General features: G+C 41.3%; 1 protein-coding gene across 6 annotated transcripts in view; it reads right to left on the reverse strand.

The window, feature by feature from the left end:
• Window positions 1–10,139: 10,139 nt before the first annotated feature.
• CPNE4 (copine 4) overlaps window positions 10,140–19,567 on the reverse strand; it is a 656,552-nt gene continuing 647,124 nt past the window's right edge. For 5 of the 6 annotated variants that reach the window (XM_043875010.1, XM_043875009.1, XM_043875006.1 and 2 more), the window contains 2 exons: window positions 15,532–15,768; window positions 10,140–10,749 (listed from right to left, as the gene is read on the reverse strand). In XM_043875010.1, the coding sequence (XP_043730945.1) occupies window positions 10,615–10,749; window positions 15,532–15,768 (372 nt within the window). In that variant the 3' untranslated portion in view covers window positions 10,140–10,614. The remainder of the gene's footprint in view (window positions 10,750–15,531; window positions 15,769–19,567) is intronic. The other variant, XM_043875011.1, reaches the window with a different exon arrangement.

Here is a 19,567-nt window from a genome sequence, read left to right on the forward strand (position 1 = left end):
GTACTTGTATGCAATCTCAAAAACGAGAGAATGATCTCTGTTCGTTTCCAAGGCAAACCATTCAATATCATGGTAATCCAAGTCTATGCCCTGACCCGTGATGCTGAAGAAGCTGAAGTTGAACAGTTCTATGAAGACATACAGATGTCCTTTTCATTATAGGGGACTGGAATGCAAAAGTAAGAAGTCAAGAAACACCTGGAGTAACAGGCAAATTTGGCCTTGGAGTACAGAATGAAGCAGGGCAAAGGCTAACAGAGTTCTTCCAAGAGAATGCACTGGTCATAGCAAACACCCTCTTCCAAAAACACAAGAGAAGATTCTACACATGGACATCACCAGATGGTTGACTCCAAAATCAGATTCATTATATTGCTTGGAACCAAAGATGGAGAATCTCTAATCTGTCAGCAAAAACAAGACCGGGAGCTGACTGTGGCTCAGATCGTGAACTCTTTATTGCCAAATTCAGACTGAAATTGAAGAAAGTGGAGAAAACCACTAGACCATTCAGGTATGACCTAAGTCAAATCCCTTATGACTCTAGAGTGGAAGTGAGAAATAGATTTAAGGGACTAGATCTGATAGACAGAGTGCCTGATGAGCTATGGACAGAGGTTTGTGACATTGTACAGGAGACAGGAATCAAGACAACCCCAAGAAAAAGAACTGCAAAAAAGCAAAATGGCTGTCTGAGGAGGCCTTACAAATAACTGTGAAAAGGAGAAAAGGAAAGATATACCCAGTATATCTTGAATGAACAGTATCAAAGAATATCAAGGAGAGATAAGAAAGTCTTCCTCAGTGATCAATGCAAAGAAATAGAGGAAAACAATAGAATGGGAAAGACTAGAGATCTCTTCAAGAAAATTAGAGATACCAAGGGAATATTTAATGCAAAGATGGGCTCAATAAAGGACAGAATGGTAGGGACCTAAGAGAAGCAGAAGATATTAAGAAGAGGTGGCAATAATACACAGAAGAACTGTACAAAAAAGATCTTCACGACCCAGATAATCACGATGGTGTGATCACTCACCTAGAGCCAGACACCTTGGGATGTGAAGTCAAGTGGGCCTTAGGAAGCATCACTATGAAGAGGTGATGGAATTCCTAGTAGAGGTGATGGAATTCCAGTTAAGCTATTTAAAGTCCTGAAAGATGATGCTGTTAAAGGGCTGTACTCAATATGCCAGCAAATTTGGAAAACTCAGCAGTGGCCACAGGACTGGAAAAGGTCAGTTTTCATTCCAATCCCAAAGAAAGGCAATGCCAAAGAATGCTCAAACTACCACACAATTGTACTCATCTACCATGCTAGTAAAGTAATGCTCAAAATTCTCCAAGCCAGGCTTCAGCAATACATGAACTGTGAACTTCCAGATGTTCAGGCTGGTTTTAGAAAAGGCAGAGGAACCAGAGATCAAATTGCCAACAACCACTGGATCATTGAAAAAGCAAGAGAGTTCCAGAAAAACATCTATTTCTGCTTTATTGACTATGCCAAAGCTTTTGACTGTATGGATCACAATAAACTGTGGAAAATTCTGAAAGAGATGGGAATCCCAGACCACCTGACTTGCCTCTTGAGAAACCTGTATGTAGGCCAGGAAGCTACAATTAGAACTGGACATGGAACAACAGACTGATTCCAAATAGGAAAAGGAGAACGTCAAGGCTGTATATTGTCACCCTGCTTATTTAACTTATATGCAGAGTACATCATGAGAAATGCTGGGCTGGATGAAGCACAAGCTGGAATCAAGATTTCTGGGAGAAATATCAATAACCTCAGATATGCAGATGACACCACCCTTATGACAGAAAGTGAAGAAGAACTAAAGAGCCTGTTGGTGAAAGTGAAAGAGGAGAGTGAAAATGTTGGGTTAAAGCTCAATGTTCAGAAAACTAAGATCTTGGCATCTGGTCCCATCACTTCATGACAAATAGATGGGGAAATAGTGGAAACAGTGGCTGACTTTATTTTTTTGGGCTCCAAAATCACTGCAGATGGTGATTGCAGCCATGAAATTAAAAGATGCTTGCTCCTTGGAAGGAAAGTTATGACCAACCTAGACAGCATATTAAAAAGAAGAGACATTACTTTGTCAACAAAGGTCTGTCTAGTCAAGGCTATGGTTTTTCCAGTGGTCATGTGTGGGTGTTGGAGTTGGACTAGAAAGAAAGCTGAGCACTGAAGAATTGATATTTTTGAACTGTGGTGTTGGAGAAGACTCTTGAGGGTTCCTTGGACTGCAAGGAGATCCAACTAGTCCATCCTAAAGGAGATCAATCCTGGGTGTTCATTGGAAGGACTGATGTTGAAGATGAAACTCCAATACTTTGGCCACCTGATGCGAAGAGTTGACTCATTGGAAAAGACCCTGATGCTGGGAAAGATTGAGGGCAGGAGGAGAAGGGGACGACAGAGGATGAGATGGTTGGATGGTATCACCAATCTTTGGACTTGGGTTTGGGTGGACCGTGGGAGTTGGTTATGGACAAGGAGGCCTGGCGTGTTGAGGTTCATGGGATTGCAAAGAATCGGACATGACTGAGCGACTGAACTGAACTGAACTGATGCAAAGAGATGACTCATTGGAAAAGACCCTGATGCTGGGAAAGATTGAAGGCAGGAGGAAAAGGGGACGACAGAGGATGAGATGGTTGGATGGCATCACTGACTCAATGGACATGAGTTTGATCAAACTCTAGGAGATAGTGAAGGACAGGGAGGCCTGGTGTGCTCCAGTCCACGGAGTCACAAAGAGTCGGACACTACTGAGCAACTGAAGAAGAATAAGACACTCTCAATATATGTGAAATAAGCAAGGTGGCAACATACAGTCTTGTCATTCTCCTTTCCTAATTTTGAACCAGTCACCTGTTCCATGTCTGGTTCTAACTGTTGCTTCTTTACCTGCATATAGGTTTCTCAGGAGACAAGTATGGTGATCTGGTATTCTCATCTCTTTAGAAATATTCCAGTTTGTTTTGATTGACACAGTCAAAGGGTTTATTGTAGTCAATGAGGCAGAAGTAGGTGTTTTTCTGGAATTTCCTTGTTTTCTCTATGATCCAATGAACATTGACAATTTGATCTCTGTTTCCTCTCCCACTTCGACACCTAGCTTGTACATCTGGATGTTCCCCGGTTCACATATTGCTGACGCCTAGCTTGAAAGATTTTGAGCCTAACATTGCTAGTGTGTTGTATGGTAGTTTGAACATTCTTTAGTATTATCCTTCTTTAGGACTGGGGTGAAAACTGGCCTTTTCCAGTCCTGTGGCCACTGTTGAGTTTTCCAAATTTGCTGGCATACTGAATGCAGCACTTTAACAGCATGATCTTTTACATCTTTAAATAGCTCAGCTGGAATCCCATCATCTCCACTAGCTTTGTTCCTAGTAGGGCTTCCTAATGCTCACTTGATAGCACATTCCAGGATGTCTGGCTCTAGGTAAGTGACCACACCATCGTGGTTATCCGAGTCATTAAGACCTGTTTTGTAGAATTCTTCTGTGTATTCTTGCCACCTCTTCTTAACCTCTTCTGCTTCTGTTAGGTCTTTACTATATCTGTCCTTTGTTGTGCTCATCTTTCTATGAAAATTAGAATTTTTTTTCAGAACTGATTTGAAGGTCTGTCTCATGCTGGGGGCAGGGAGGAGGAGGATCATGAGAATGGTTGGTCAGCCTCATGTTTCCTCTCACACGTGTCCCCACCTATCTCCTTCCACTACTCTTCTCCTTTTAATATTTGAGAGGATCTTCATGAGAAAGTCCTTAAATCTTGTGTGTTTTAATGTTAAGTCATGTACGGTATGTCTAGCAGGATCCAAAGCCCTAGAATAAGCAGTTCTGGGTTGGGAGCTCCTCTGGACACAGAGATCATGTATTTCTTCTGCTTCCTTTATTCCTAACTGCTCCCTTCTACATGCCCATCCCCACCCCCAAACTTAGTACAGTTTTGTATTTAACAAGTGATGGAAAGCCTGAAGCAAGATGTTTAAACAGACTCAGAGGAAGCTCTCCTGGGCAGCAATGTGGAATCAATGTATATTTTTACCATCACTCCTTGTCCTTGTCTGGATTCTCTTTCTTTTTCCTGGGAGCCTTTTTACAGTTCTTGAAAACCCAACGTTTCCTTATAGAATCATCTGGCAATATCCTGCGCTCCCTCTGGGATAGGCAGAATGGCCCCCCAAAGATGTCCAGGCCTTACTCTTTAGAAGCTTTAAACATGTTGTATCCATGACATCAGGGACTTTGCAGGTGTTATTAAGGTTATAGATTTTCGGATAGTGAATCCTGTATTATCTGGTGGTTCAATGTGATCACATGAACCTTAAAGGCAGAGAAATTTCTTTTACTGGAGTCAGAGGGATGCTGCAGAACAAGTGAGGGAGTGTCAATGTTTCAGAGGAGTTTGACACACCAATGCAAGGCTGGAGGGCCACATGGGAACAGATAAGGGGGATCAGGGGCCTTTAGGAGTAAAGACCACTCCCCCCCCGCCCCCACCTCCCAGCTGACAGCTAGTGAGGAAATGGGACTTCAACCTGAATGAGCCAGGAAGCAGATTTTTTTCTCTGGGCATTCAGTGAGGAATGCAGTCCCGCTGACATCTTGATTTCAGCCTTAGAAGGCTGAGAGAACCCAGCCGATTCTGCCTGGACTATTTTTCTTTTCTTTAATTTTTTATTTTATATGAGAATATAACTAATTAACAATGTTGTTTCATGTGGACAGCAAAGGGACTCAGCCATACATAGACATGTGTTCATTCTCCTTCAAACTCCCTTCCCATCCAGGCTGCCATATAACATTGAACAGTTTCCTGGCTACACTGTATAGCCAAGTCCTGTTGGTTCTGTTGGTTATCCATTTAAAATATAACAGTGTACGCATGTCCATCCCTGACTCCCTAACTATCCCTTTCCCTATCCTTCCCCCTGGCAACCATATGGTTATTCTCTAAGTCTGTGAATCTATTTCTGTTTTGTAAATAAGTTCATTTGTATCATCACTTTTTAGATTCTGCATGTAAGCGATGTCCTATTTTTCCCTCTCTGAGTTACTTTACTCAGTAAGGCAATCTCTAGGTCCATCCATGTAGCTCCAAATGACATGATTTCTTTCTCTTTAATGGCTGAGTACTATTCTAGTGTGCATATGTACCACATCTTTATTCATTCCTCTAGAGCAAGCACTTCTTAAAGTGTGATTCCTGAAGGTCCCTTAGACTCTCTCAGAAAGTCTGTGAAGGGAAGATGATTTTCACAGTAACACTAAGATGGTATTTGCCTTTTTCACGTTGTTGACATTTGCACCAGTAGTGCAAAAGCATCGATGGGGAAAACCACTGGTGTCTTGGATCATGTCAAGGTAGCATCACTTTACCAGTGGTCATTCTGGTTTTGCCAGCACAACCTTGAAGGAAAGAACATGAAGTTTCACATAAGGATGCTCTTAAGGAGCAGAAAAATTCTTAGTGTTATTAAATGGATATAAGTTTGAGCAAACTCTGAGAGACAGTGAAGGATAGGGAAGCCTGGCATGCTGCAGTCAATGGGGTCGCAGAGTCAGACATAACTGAGCTACTGAACAAAACAAAACAAATTAAATCTTGACCCTTAAATCCATGTCTTCTCCATATGCTGGGTGATGAAAGCACCAGAAAGTGCCTTGAAGAAAGGCACTTGTGCCTTTTCTTTCATGGAACATCATTTTTATTTAACAAAAGACTGATACAGAAATGAGAGTTACTCAGACATGGGTATTCAGGAGATATTTTCTTGAAAATGAATCAAGTGAGCCTGCCACTTCAAGAAAAACAACTGACAGTATTTAGTTTCTGATGACAGTATTTGAGCTTTCAAGCAAAGAATAGAATTTTGGAAAACCTGAGTCTGCTGCTGGAATTTGACTGATCCTCAATACTCAGACTGTCTGATGAGATCAACTGTGATATTACACAGCAAAAGAGTGTGATTTTTTTTTTTTAGACTGTAAAATAAAGTGTGTAAGGATTTACAGCACGTGAATAACAGTAGGTCATTATTTTCCAAATGACCAATGTTACAGAATCATGCATGGGTAAAGGAACCATGGAAAATGCCAGAAGTGTTTATTGATATGCTTCCATATTCCAAATTGCAACTAACCTTTAAGAAACTTGTTGAGTTTTGTTGTGGTAAAAAGAAGAATAGCACAATTATCTTAAAAATATTCCTCCCCTTACCAACTACAAAGCCACATGAGGCTAGATTTGCTTCATTGTACTTTAGCCAAGACCTCATTTCACAACAGGTTGAATGCAGAGGCAGAAATAAGAATCCAGCGGTCTTTTGTTAAGCAAGAGACACAATGCATCTTGTCTCACTGACCATTTTTTGGTTTTGAAAATATAGATTTTTTTCTAAAAATATTTTATGTTAATATATAATGGGTTCATTATTGATATAAATGAATTAATCAATTAATTATAATTTCTGTTTCAACTTCAAATAGTGCAAATATTAATAGACATAAACCACAGAAATAAAATCTTTTTGGAGTCCTCAGAAATTTTAGAGTGGACAGTATCTACTGAGGCTTGTTGGAGGACAGGCCACACATGGATGTAACTCAATAGTTCCAAATTTGCACTCCAGAGCCAATGTAAAACCAGAGTACTTTTCATTTGATTTTAGCCCTTTTACTATGTAAGACAATTGTTGAATTTTGAATGAGTTTTCTCTATTTACAAATTGGCAGTTTTTATGTGAAATATTACATTTTTCAGTTGTCTTGAAAAACTGAATGGCCTGGCTTTACTGGGTCCACATCCTGCCTAGCCCCTGCAGTTGGGTGGAGTAGCCTTCCTCTGCATGCATGCCTTCAGTGTCCCTTCATTCATACCACATCCCAGTCTTTACATTCCTCCCTTTAAACCCGCTCCTCCTCAGCTGTCCACATGGTTTCTCAGCTCCTAGAAACATCTGTGTTTGAAATATCTCATTTACGTGGTATCCTCAGTAGCAAGAAGCTGGGAAGAGCTGGGTGTGTCTCGAGACTCTTCCACTGCTCCTTGGGGAATGTTATATATCACAAGATGCCAAGAGCCCATGAAAAGAAGATAAGATCACCAGATGAGACAGGGATTTTTGAAATGGAGGCAAAAGTCATATTTTAAGATTCATTTTCTCAAATATCTTTATAACCTGCTGCTGAATATGGCAAGTGGAAGGGTAAGGTATCAGGAGAGTAGCTGAAATGGGGGTTTAAAAATGAGTTTGTGCTCAAGAGCCAGAGTGTTTGTGTTCAAATCCTGGTTATAAACCTTTTGATAGTTGTGTGACCTTGGATGAGTTATCCAAACTCTGTGTGTTTAGTTTCAATAAATAAATAAATGAAATAAATGAAATAAATGAAAAACGAGACTCATTATCTATCTCATTGGGTTGTTGGAAGAATTAAATGAGGCAGTATGTGACAGGCACTTAGAATAGTGGCTGGCACAAAAGAGGCTTTCAATGATTGTTAGCTGTTATTTTCATTATTCTTTTGAGCTGGGCTCGAGCCCGGCTATGAAAGGGAAAGTTGGCTGCCTTAGGTTCTGCCAGAAAACCTGGACTTTGTCCTTTCCACCCTATCTCCCAGATCCCAGGTATGCTGACATGAATGCAGTGGATCCCAAGAGATATTTGAGAATGACATGGTGACTCATCTTGATTGACAGGCACACTCAATTTATACCTGTTAAATCTACAGTGGATTTGGCAGAAGTACCTAAATAGACATTTCTCCAAAGAAGACATACAGATGGCCAACAGGTACATGAAAAGACATTCAACATCACTAATTATTAAAGAAATGCAAATCAAAATTACAATGAGCTGTCACTTCAACCAGTCAAAATGGACATCAGCAAAATAATCCACAAACAGTAAGTGCTAGAGAGGGTAAGGAGAAAAGGGAACCCTCCTGCACTGTTGGTAGAAATGTAAATTGGTGCAGCCACTATGGAGAACAGTATGGAGGTTCCTCAAAAAATTAAAAATAGAGCTACCATTTATCAGTTGCCTTATGTTTAGTCGCTCAGTCATGTCTGACTCTTTGCGACCCATTGGACTGTAGCCCTTCAGGGTCCTCTGTTCATGAAATTCTCCAGACAAGAATACTGGAGTTGTTGTCATTTCCTTCTCCAGGGGATCTTCCCGACCCAGAGACTGAACCTGCATCTCCTGTGTCTCCTGCATTGCAGGCAGATTCTTTACCTGCTGAATATGATTCAGCAATCCAACTCCTGGGCATGTATCCAGAGAAACCATAAATCAAAAAGATATATACACCACAATTTCACTGCAGGACTATTTACAATAGCCAAGTCATGGAAACAGCCTAACTGTCCATCGACGGCTGAATGGATAAAGAAGACATGGCACATCCACATGCAACGAAATAATGCCATTTGCAGCAACATGGATGAACCTAGAGATTATCATACCAAGTGAAGTAAGCCAGACAGAGAGAACTACCACATGATACTGCTTATATGTGGAATATAAAAAATGATACAAATGAGCTTATTTACAAGACAGAAACAGACTCACAGACATGGAAAGCAAACTTATGATTACCAAAGGAGAAAAGGAGGAATGGAGAGATAAATTAGGAGTTTGGGACTAGAATATGCACACTCCTATATAGAAAATAGATAGTAAGCAAGGACCTACTCTATGGCACAGAGGAACTATACTCAATATCTTGTAATAATATATAATGGGAAAAAATCTAAAAAGGCATATATATATATATATAAAGCTAAATAACTTTGCTGTATGCCTGAAACTAACACAATACTGTAAATCAACTATACTTCAATAAAATTTAAAACAATTAAAAAAATCTATAGTGGATTTGATGTTGCTCATGAGGCATATTAATAAGTCCATTCATTTGTTCTTTCATGCATTTACCCAGTTGGTTAGTATTCTATTTATTCTTTAAGCATCAATCTATTGAATTTATTTTTTTTTTTATTCATTAAACATATTGCTTACTATGTTCCTGGCACATAGACATGGAAGCTCATGTCCTTGTTTTGGGTTAGAAACAACCACCAGCTATTTCTGGTGAACAGGGTCTAAGTATTTTAATTCCTTGTCTGTTACAAACAACGATCCACATGTTTCTGTGGGACTGTTGAAAGATTTATTCCTAACCTGAGACCAAGTAACATACTTGAAATAAATCACTGTTCAGAAAAGGCCTTGAAAAGATAAACAAGACTATAACTCTTAGAAAAAATTCTGTAAGTACCCAATTTATTCATAAAATAATACACTTTCAATATTTATGATTTTTTTCAGTCATATATTTACCATCATTCCCAAATATGCTTTTGGCCGACATATATTTGTAAGGTTAAGATCTATATTTATAATACTGGAGATCATACAAGGCATTTGATTTGCACGTTAAATACTGCCCCCCTTAACAAACAACAAACAGATCTATTGTGCTTTGTCATTTACCTTCCTGTATCTTTGAACAAAAGTAGGCTTCACCTAGGGCATTTTATACTTGCAAAAAGCTTGCCAATTTCTCTATAAGACGATTATACAAGTGAAACATTCATTCTTAGGTTCAAGGGTGGCCAGGTTATATCAAAACAAAACACCTATACCCAAAAGAGTCCCAAGCATTTGTGTTGATGATTCAATTTGCTCTCAGGAGTGATTAGAAGGACAAAGAAGCCCAAGACTAAGCTTAAAGATCAGTCTGGTGGGCCACCTCTCTGAGGAGCCACACCACATGGCCATTTTCTGTGGACAAGTCTCCACTGTCACGGGTCTATTGAAGACTCTTTGAGGTCACACCTAAGGATTGACATAAACACGGGGCCTGCATTGGCATCACTTGGGATTCTGTTACAGCTGCTTGGACCTTGGGCTCACACAGACCTATTGCATTACAGTCTAAATTTTCACAAGATCCTCTGGTGAACTGTATACACAAGGAAGTCTAAGAAGTGCTGGACTGGGTGCCCCAGCCCCACTTTAAGAAGATCACCTCTAGCTGGATAAACCTCTTCTTCAGGGGAGACACCATTCCCAGCAGGGAGGAATTATAGATGACAACTGCAAAAACAGTATGGGTTTTTTTTTTTTTTTTATTTTAAACATGCAAAATACAGTCCATGCATCTGCCATTTTAAAAAGTCTCTCATCCTGTAGCAGATAAAACCAAATATGTTTTGGCTATCAACATTCAAGAAATGTTTCAAAATGCTTTACAGTGTAAAGATAATAAGAAATTTAGCAAAATTTCAACAAACCTGTATAAAAAACAGATACAGATAACTTTTTATTTCAAGGCAACATGCTGTAATGTAAAGAGTAAGTTATAATTATCTGTGTTTCTTTGTAAAAAGTCTTTAACAATACAAGGGATTAACAGATCCAGGCCTCAGGGCTACACATGCAAAAAAAATTGTCAGTTAGTTAAAAATCACCAAACGTGCTATTTTTAAATGTGTATTTGTGTGTCTTTTTAAGTACAGGAGTAATAGAAGTATTAAATATTAGCAGGAATAGTATCTGAGAACTCAGTAAAAGTGTGTACAGTTCATGGAGCCAGTGTCCGGGAAGATTCATACATTTCTGATGAACATTTTGGCTTAATCCCTTTGCCATTGTAATAGTCCACGACTTGGTTTGGGACTTCAGCCAACACGCTCTTTGCCAGGGCAGCTGGAGATGCCTGCAGGGAAGAAGAAATCAGCATGACTCTGGCACCTGGTTGAACTAATCTGACCCAAATCAGCCTAAAACACTTGAATCCTGCTCTGAACAGCAGGTTTCATTCACTCATTCATTTATTCATCATTCATTCTATACTTGTCAGCATCTACTCCAAGCAAGAGTTGTCAGATTGTTGGAAAGTGAGCTTTTAATTTCATAACTGTGATTTTTTCATATCTGTCTCAAAATAAGGAACTATTCACATCTGAGGATGGGTGAACATTGGATGGTAGGAAGAACAGCCTTGCAGTTTTGTGTTTGAATTACATTCAAATCCAGACACCTATTTATGTTCCAGGCACTCTGGGAGTGTTCATAGTGTCTGTGGTTCTTGCCATTAGGGAAGTTGCAGTCGTGTGAAGGATTTCCTTGGTGGCTTGCTGCTGCTGCTAAGTCGCAGCAGTTGTGTCCAACTTTGTGCGACCCCATAGACGGCAGCCCACCAGGCTCCTCCATCCCTGGGATTCTCCAGGCAAGAACACTGGAGTGGGTTGCCATTGCCTTCTCCCTCCTTGGTGGCTTAGACGTTAAAGAATCTGATAGCGATGTAGGAGATGCAGGTTTTATCCCTGAGTTCGGGAAGATCCTCTGGGGGAGGAAATAGCAACCCACTCCAGTATTCTTGCTTGGAGAATCCCATGGACAGAGGAGTCTGGTAGGTTACAGTCCATGGGGTAACAAAGAGACACAACTGAGTGACTAACACACATGTGCACACACACACACACACACACACACGAGTCATGTGAGGGGAGCCTGGTGGGGCCAAAATGAACCCTCCCATGAGGCAGAACACAATCCATGCCACAGAGCAGCAGATCACATCACATGTGAACTTATTAGAAATTAAGATCCTTAAACTCATCCCAGAGCTAATGAATCAGAATCTGAGTTTTAACTCAATGCCTAGGTGACTCCTATGCATATTGAAATTTGAGAAGCACTGCCCTAGGGAGTCACAAACACTGTGTGACCAGAGCACAGAAAATCAGGAGAGTAAGTCATCTAAGAGATCACAGCAGGCTTCCAAGAGGAGATAGCATTTAAGTTGGGTATGTTTTGAAACAGGGAGAAGGAGAGGACTGGCGTTTGATCATTCTAGGGACAGTGAGTCATCTGATGGGGCTCTGAAGGAAGTGTGTATTAGGGATGCAGGATTGGCTGTGCTTTCGGCTGGAAAATGAGCTCGTGTCTGAGTGATGGAATGTCTTGAATACTGCGCTAGTTTATGTAGCCTTTCTTCTATCAACATTATAGACTTTAAGCCTTGGGGCAGAGGAAGGTGGAGGCTGACATTCTGCATGGACTCTGGACTCATGCAGAGCTGGGCCTGACCTCTGACCCTGGCACTCATTATTAACTGCCCAGCCCCTGGGCAAGTAAGATTGCCTGAATCTCCTCGTTAGCAGTTACTGCAGAGGTTGAGAACTTGAGGCAGAGTGAAACGTTTGAAGTCCCTCAGGAAAAATCCTGAAGGAAAGAGGGCTGGCCTAAATGCCAGGTGACGAGGTTTCTAGCTCTTGCCTTCCTTGTCACTCAGCCTTTCAACTTTGCTAAGCCCTGATGTTTTGAGACAAGAAAGGAAAGAATAGGAATTCATTCTACCTCAAATATTCTAGGTGGCTCAAAATGCAAGAGATCTTAAAAATTTCAAAAACAATCTGAAAATACTGTGCTTCTAAAGTGACTGCTCACATTTTGAAGATATCAGTATGCTGGCCATTGGCATCCATTAATACTCTTTTATTTTATAAATAACTGCTCAGGTGTTAGTTAGATCATGGCCAACTTGTACACTGGGGAAAACACAAGAGTCATTTCCTCCCTTTTCTCTCTGGTTGTTGCTCACACAAAGGTTAGAAAGATAAAGACTTGATTTCCCAGTCTTCCTGGCATGTAGGGATGCCACGTGACCCAATTTCACTATTTGAGACCCAAGTGAAGTTTCCTGGGGGCTGTTTCTTGGAAAGCTCTTCAATAGACATCATCAGTTCTATAACTCTTTCCCCTTCCTTTTTACCTTGAACTAGAATGTGATTTCTAGAGCTTTGGCAACCATTTTATCATTATGAGGGAATAGCAAAAAGAATCTCTAAGTGGTACTGACACTACTGAATAACTGAAAAAACTAGCCAGTAGCCACTAGCCCCTAATATTTAGTTACATGAGAAAAGTATATTTGTACTTACATAATCAATTTTGGCACTATTTCTATTTTGCTATACTAGATATGTTTGATTATTTTTCATGTGGGGACTATTCCTCTGGAAGAGGACTATTCCTCTTAAAAGCATAGGATGCTTACAAGCCTCTCTGGCCTCTGCCTGTTGGATGCAAGTAGCTGTCAAAAATGTCTCTAGCCATTGCCAAGTTTTTCTGGGGAGAAAAATCATCCTTGGTTAAGAACAACTCATGTGATCCACTGTGATATGGGTTTGCTGTTATTTTAAGACAAAAATATTCCTGACCAGTGTGTCAAATAGAACTTGCTTGGGTGATAAAAGTATTCTGTATCTATGCTGTCCAATGTGGTAGTCACCAGACACATGGTGTCTCTGAGCCCCTGCGATATGGCTAGTATGACTGAAAAACCAATTTTTAAATTTTAATGAATTTAAATTTAAATAACCACATGTGGCCCTTTGCTACCGTGTTGGATGGCACAGCTCCCAGTGATTCTCCTGCCCTTTGCACATCTGTGCTGGTGGTTCTGGTGAGCAAAAACTGCTTAGAGGTCCTTAGGTTGGGAAAAGGAAGAAAATATGAAAGTATATCTGGCAACAACAGTAATAACAGCTGCATTTATTAACCTCCTACATGCACCAGGCACTGTGCTGAGCTTTAAACAGGCCCTTCCTCTAGTCTTCCAAAGTGTGTGTCATTTACCCCATTTTACAAATGAAAGTCTGCGACACAGAGAGGTTAAGTAAATTGCCTTGAGTCACAACAGCCCACAGCCTCTGCCTGTCTGAAGGTCTGAGTTACTTTGCAGAGCAGAAAAAGAGGCAATTCATGGGTTCCTGGCTATATGAAATGATATCAGCACCTCATCTTGTGCTTTATTTATGGTTTATTGAATTCAGAGTAGGTTAGTTGGATAATGAAATGGTTCTCAGAATCTAATTTGAAATTCAGGAAGATAAGGTGGGTGTTGAGCTCCTGGTGCTCTGCTCTGCCGTCCACAGGAAGCTAGGGCCCTGGGGCAGAGGGACGGCCAGCACACCCCCTTCCTGGCCCCATGAGGCACTTCCTTATTGCAGGTGTCCCTCTTCCCCTCCCGCCACCCCACCAAGGTCTGCCTCCTTCATGTCCCAACTCCACCAAGGTCTGCCTCCTTCCTGTCCCAACTCCACCAAGGTCTGCCTCCTCATGTCCCAACTCCGGCCACGTCTCTGAAGTTTTGTAGTGACAGGGTAGCCCTCCTCAACCACCCACGGATCACTTAGGTGGACACCTGTGTTCCAACTGGGCAATTCTCCAGTCAGTTCCTGGAGGAGGTTGGGCCCATGGCTCCTTATCTCCCTGTGGTCCCAGTGCAAGCGCGCAGCAGGCAGTCTGTAAGTGTGTGAGGGAGAGCAGGGGCTGGAGCAAAGGCTGCAGCCCTACATGGCAATGAGGCATGTTTGTGTGTGCGTGTGTGTGTGTGTGTGTGTGAGTGTGTGTCTGCAGCGGGTAGGCAGAGAGTGGTTTGGGGAAACTCCTGAACCCCTCATCATTCAGGCAATATTGCGGGTGGTGGTCACTCCTGTGGTACTTCTGTCAGCTGACAAGATGGGGCAGGACACTATGGTCTGGAAAAACACTTTCTCCCACCTTGGCATCACCCTAGCAACTAGCTTCATTGATGGACACAACTGTAGGGGCTTCAGCTCCAGCACACCCCGACTTGACAGAGATGCCCCTCCTTGCTTTCCTGTGCAGACACTTTGGGGGCTTGAAACCTCCCCTTGGGCAAGTTGAAGATAGGCTATGGTAGCAAAGGGACCCTTCCCCCAGGCTTACTGCCCACATTTGTGGCAGCTTTCACAAGGGGCGTGGAATGAAAGAACACAGGGGACTCTATAACCCAGCAGGGCTCTTCAGGGCCACCACCAACCCAGAGGGAAACTTCGTGTGAGTCAGAAAAAAAACATTTCTTTTTAAACCCATTAGTCATGAGCCAGTTTTGAGTCTACCTTGGCAAACCAATTCCAGCATTTTCCCCGACTGATCACAATCAACTGTTTAATATTATCCTTTAAACTAACTTTGTCATCTTGCTGGTTCTTTCACTACTGAATTAAATAAATCTTTGATTCTGCTTACTATATATTTATAGAGGATTTAGGATTCTATCATTTTGAAAACATACTTTGCCAAGGCAAACACAGGTCTCTGCCAGGGCACATGGCTTGACAGGGAGAACTGAGGCTGCATTTCAGCTCCTCTTTACTACTTCATCCGGGTACCCTTGAGCAGGAAACAACCTGTCCAACTGTATATGCCAGCCTTGGGAACACTGAAGACCTTAAATTATGTAGACGAGGCCAGGTTCCAATGAAAGTTTGGCTACATAGTTAGCATGACTCCTCATCCATATAACTCACGGCATACATCCTTCTCCAATGAGTCAAGCTTTACGTGTTCTAGCTGGGAGTTGGCCTGGCCCAGGCAGGTACGGCTGGCATTGCTTCACTACCAACACTGGTAGAAAAATGGGGTGTTTCTGCTCTCCCAAGGGAAGCCCCCAAAATATGCGTACGTGTTTGAAGTTCCTGAAGGGCACGAACTGGACGATGTCACGGAGGACAGGCTCTCCCTTGGGGGATCTCAGAATCCCATCATCACCGTCCAGCATCTGCATGTCGCTGAAGTCTGCGTTGCCTACTCCCACGATGATGACTGACATGGGGAGGTGGGAGGCATGGACGATGGCCTCCCGCGTGTCGGCCATGTCTGTGATGACCCCATCAGTCAGGATCAGCAGGATGAAGTATTGCTGCCATAAGTCGGACATCAGGAGACAATAGGGACAGAGAGGCGGGGGAGACAAGGACAAAGCCAGTTACACACTCAGGTGGCTCCAGTGCACACTGACCGCAGCAAAAGTGATGACTAACTTTTCCTGAATGCCTGAGTTTACAGCCCTAAACACCAACGACTTAGGATGAATGGAGCTTAAAGGCCAGCTCAGTAATTGCAAGTAAATCCAAATAATCACCTTAGTGATGTTTATAAAGCACAGCATATAGACAGAATAGTAGAGGAGTCAGGGGGCTGGTTTCAAAGCCTCGTTCTCTGAAATGGTGGGAATTTTCTCCTGAATCCTCTGGGTCTCACCCTTTTCATCTCTCAAGTGAGTGGTGGAGCTGGATCATTCATAGGGTCCTCTTCAGCTTGGAGATTTGCAAGTCTAAAGTGGAGCTGCCTAATTTAGCCAACAGCTCCTTGTGACTACTGAGGGCTTGAAATGCCATGAAAGCAATGGAGAAACAGAATTTTAAATTTTATCTCATTCAAATAAATTTAAATTTAACTTAAAAAAATGGATACCTGATTGATTTACTGGAAATCTTTTTAAGTATATTTGCACAACTATAAATATGTGAATCTAGGGGACATATGTATACCTATGTCTGATTCTTGTTGATGTTTGACAGAAAACAACAAAATTCTGTAAAGCAATTATCCTTGGATTAAAAAATAAATTTAAAAATATGTGAATCTACTTTTTCAATTATCAATTTATTGAATCTATATAAGGATCAAGTATTTTTGATGACAATTTAGCATCCAAATTGAGATGATATAAGGATAAAATACACACTAGATTTTGAAGACTTAGTACAAAAAATAACTTAAAATACTTTATTAATAATTTTTATATGGAGTACCTCTTAAGATGATGGTTTTAGTTATGCTGGGTTAAATAAAATATGTTACTAAAATGAATTCCCCTGTTTCTGTTCAGCTTTAAACTGTGACTACTGGAGAATTAAAAATTTCTGCACACCTCCCACTCTATTTCTAGAGGGTGGCACCGCACTAAAGCCCTAGGAGAGGTGAGGATTGTGGGCTCTCCTTCTTTAGGTCGTGTGCCCTGGACTGGTGAGTGGTCTGCGGGTGGCTGCCCTTCCCCGAGGATGGGGGCGGAAGGCTCTTACTGCTCTGTTATGGCTGAACAGGCTTGTGGGAGTCTCATCTGAGACAGAGACGGGGCAGGAGGCTCCATACTCATCAGCACACGGAGGGCTAGGGAAGGGCAATGGGGTCTGAAGAGGGAAAGTTCAGGAAGGACCTCACTGTCCTTAGTTGTTAGAGGCATCATGACAGCCTCTCGGATGAGAGGGGATTCAGAAATGAGGTTACTGAGATGCTGCTCACACCAAACTCTAAAGAACTTTTAATGCAACCTTCACAATATGCTCATCTACAGGGAATAAGTGTGGGATGGTGAAATCACTTCAAGTTGCCACATTTCAAAGGAGAAAGACTAGATAGAAAATCACATGTTGAACACATCTGGTTTTGAGAATCACACTTAAAAGGTTGCATATAGGGCTGGCAGTGCTAGAGAGTTCCCATTTTTCTCTGTGAGTCTGAAAAAAATATTTTTAAACAAAACAACCCAGTCAAAATACAACTGGAGAGAAGAGAAATTCATACTATGATGAAGACAGACATGTGTCCTTAATGCTTTTCATATAGTTTAATATAGAGGCAAATTCTGTTCCATGTCTGCTAATTACCCACCCCTAGTTCTAACTGAACAATTTTTAAATTCATTTGAGTTATCAATTTTCATCCATACTGATGCTTTTGGAGTCTTATACATTCACAGAGAAAGTGGCCTGGGAGTTTGGAGGAAGGTTTTAATCAGGGAAAGTGATGGAGGAGCTAGGGAGGTGCAGGGAGAAGGGGCCAAAGGAGGCAACTTGGTGGCTTAGGGATGGACGGATATGATGTAGGAAATACCAGACCATAAATGACTCTTTGCAGGGTGCGCCTTGGAGGCTATAACAGGCACCAAATCTGGCTGGAGACTCCTCCTGATCCCTGAGCAGGTGGCCTTGTGAGTGAATCACACTTCTGCACCCCCACCATTCACTCCTCACCCTCCCCTAACTCCTGTCTGATCTGATCTTCATGGTTCAGGGCATGGATCTCCCCTACCTGTCCCCACAACACCTCCAGGAGCAAACAACCTGACAACCACACCACCATATCGAGGCATTTAGAGTTGTCACTGTCTAGATCGGGCGTTGGGAAAATATTTTCTGTAAACGGGCTATAATAAATACTTTAGGCTATGTGGGCCATAATCATGTCCATGGTAATGACCTAACTCTGCCAGTTAGAATGAAAATAGCCATAGATATTACTTAACAGGAATGTGCATGGCTGTGTTCCAATAAAACTTTACTGAGGGACACAAGTTTGGATGTCATATAACTTTTGCATGCCATGAAATATGATTCTCCTTTTGATTTTTTTTCAACCATTTAAAACTGTAGAAGCCATTCTAGCTAACTGAAAAACAGATTGCAGAATGTTGCTGGCTTTTCATTTAGAGCAGGGATTCCTTTTTTTCCCCCTAGTATTATTTATTCATTCTTTATTTCTCTCTCATTTGCCTTGATTTCATTTTTAAAAATTTTTTTTTAACTGAAGGATAATTGCTATACAGGTTTTTTTTTGTTTGTTTGTTTCTGCCAAACATCAGGATGAAGCAGCCATAGGTATACATATGTAACAACCTAGAGAGGTGGGATGGTGAGGGAGATGGGAGGGAGGTTTAAGAGGTAGAGCAGGGATTCTTAACTTGGGCTGGCAGACTGTTGAATTGAAATAATTTCAGGCCATCTGCATAGTTGGGGTAAATTAAAGTTCTATTTTCACTTACCTTTAACTAAAAATGCATCATTTTTCAATTCTGAGTATAATCAGCAAATAAAATTGGTTTTAACTGTACTTATGACTGAGTCACCAATAGAAATCACAAAATATGTTCCTGTTATAATAGAGTGTATCATTTACATTCAATATTACTTAGAAATAACAGAATTATTAGGCCAGCCACTAATTCTCATAATTTAAATTTATTGCTATACTTATGATGCTTCTATGTCACATTTAAAAATATTTAGTTAACTGCATTTCAACATAATTGGTTTATTTTATAACATATAAAGTAATGTCCATTTAAAGGCCGTTCTGAGGAGGGAGTCCATGGGCTTCACCAGCTGCTAATGGTGTCCATGGATCAAAAAGGGTTAAGAAGCTCTGGTCTGAAGAGACTGTCAAGATTCTAGACCTGATCCTTCCAGGTTTAATCTAGCTAAAGGTAATAGGCTGCAGACTGCTGGATCGAAACCCTGATGGAAATTCCCAGTAAAGCTTGCAGTAACAGTTGCTTCCAAAGTCAGGCTAGGAAAATGCTCATGGGTGAAACATTATAGTCTGAATGTACTTGAGGTCCTGTTTAAATAAGGAGGGGATTTTTTTCCTTTCTAGAAGAGTTTCATAAAACTGGGGAGAAAATCCTATAGCCACAGACTTCCTGACACCACTTGCCTACAAGGTTCAAGGTTAGGACACTTAGCAATCAGTGATAACAAGGGGCCCTGGACCACACTCTGTTAATAAGATAACAGAAACTCTGGGGGAAAGCATCAGTGTTCCTGGAATACAGGAATGAGTTATTTGAGAAGATGTGGATTAGATCCTTCCAGTACTGTTTTCTGATCTGTCCTTTCAGAGCAGATCCACCTGATCCTGGAGGAGTAAGTGAAGCCAAA

Source organism: Cervus elaphus, chromosome 19, assembly GCF_910594005.1.
Source record: "Cervus elaphus chromosome 19, mCerEla1.1, whole genome shotgun sequence".
Classification (NCBI taxonomy): Eukaryota; Metazoa; Chordata; class Mammalia; order Artiodactyla; family Cervidae; genus Cervus; species Cervus elaphus.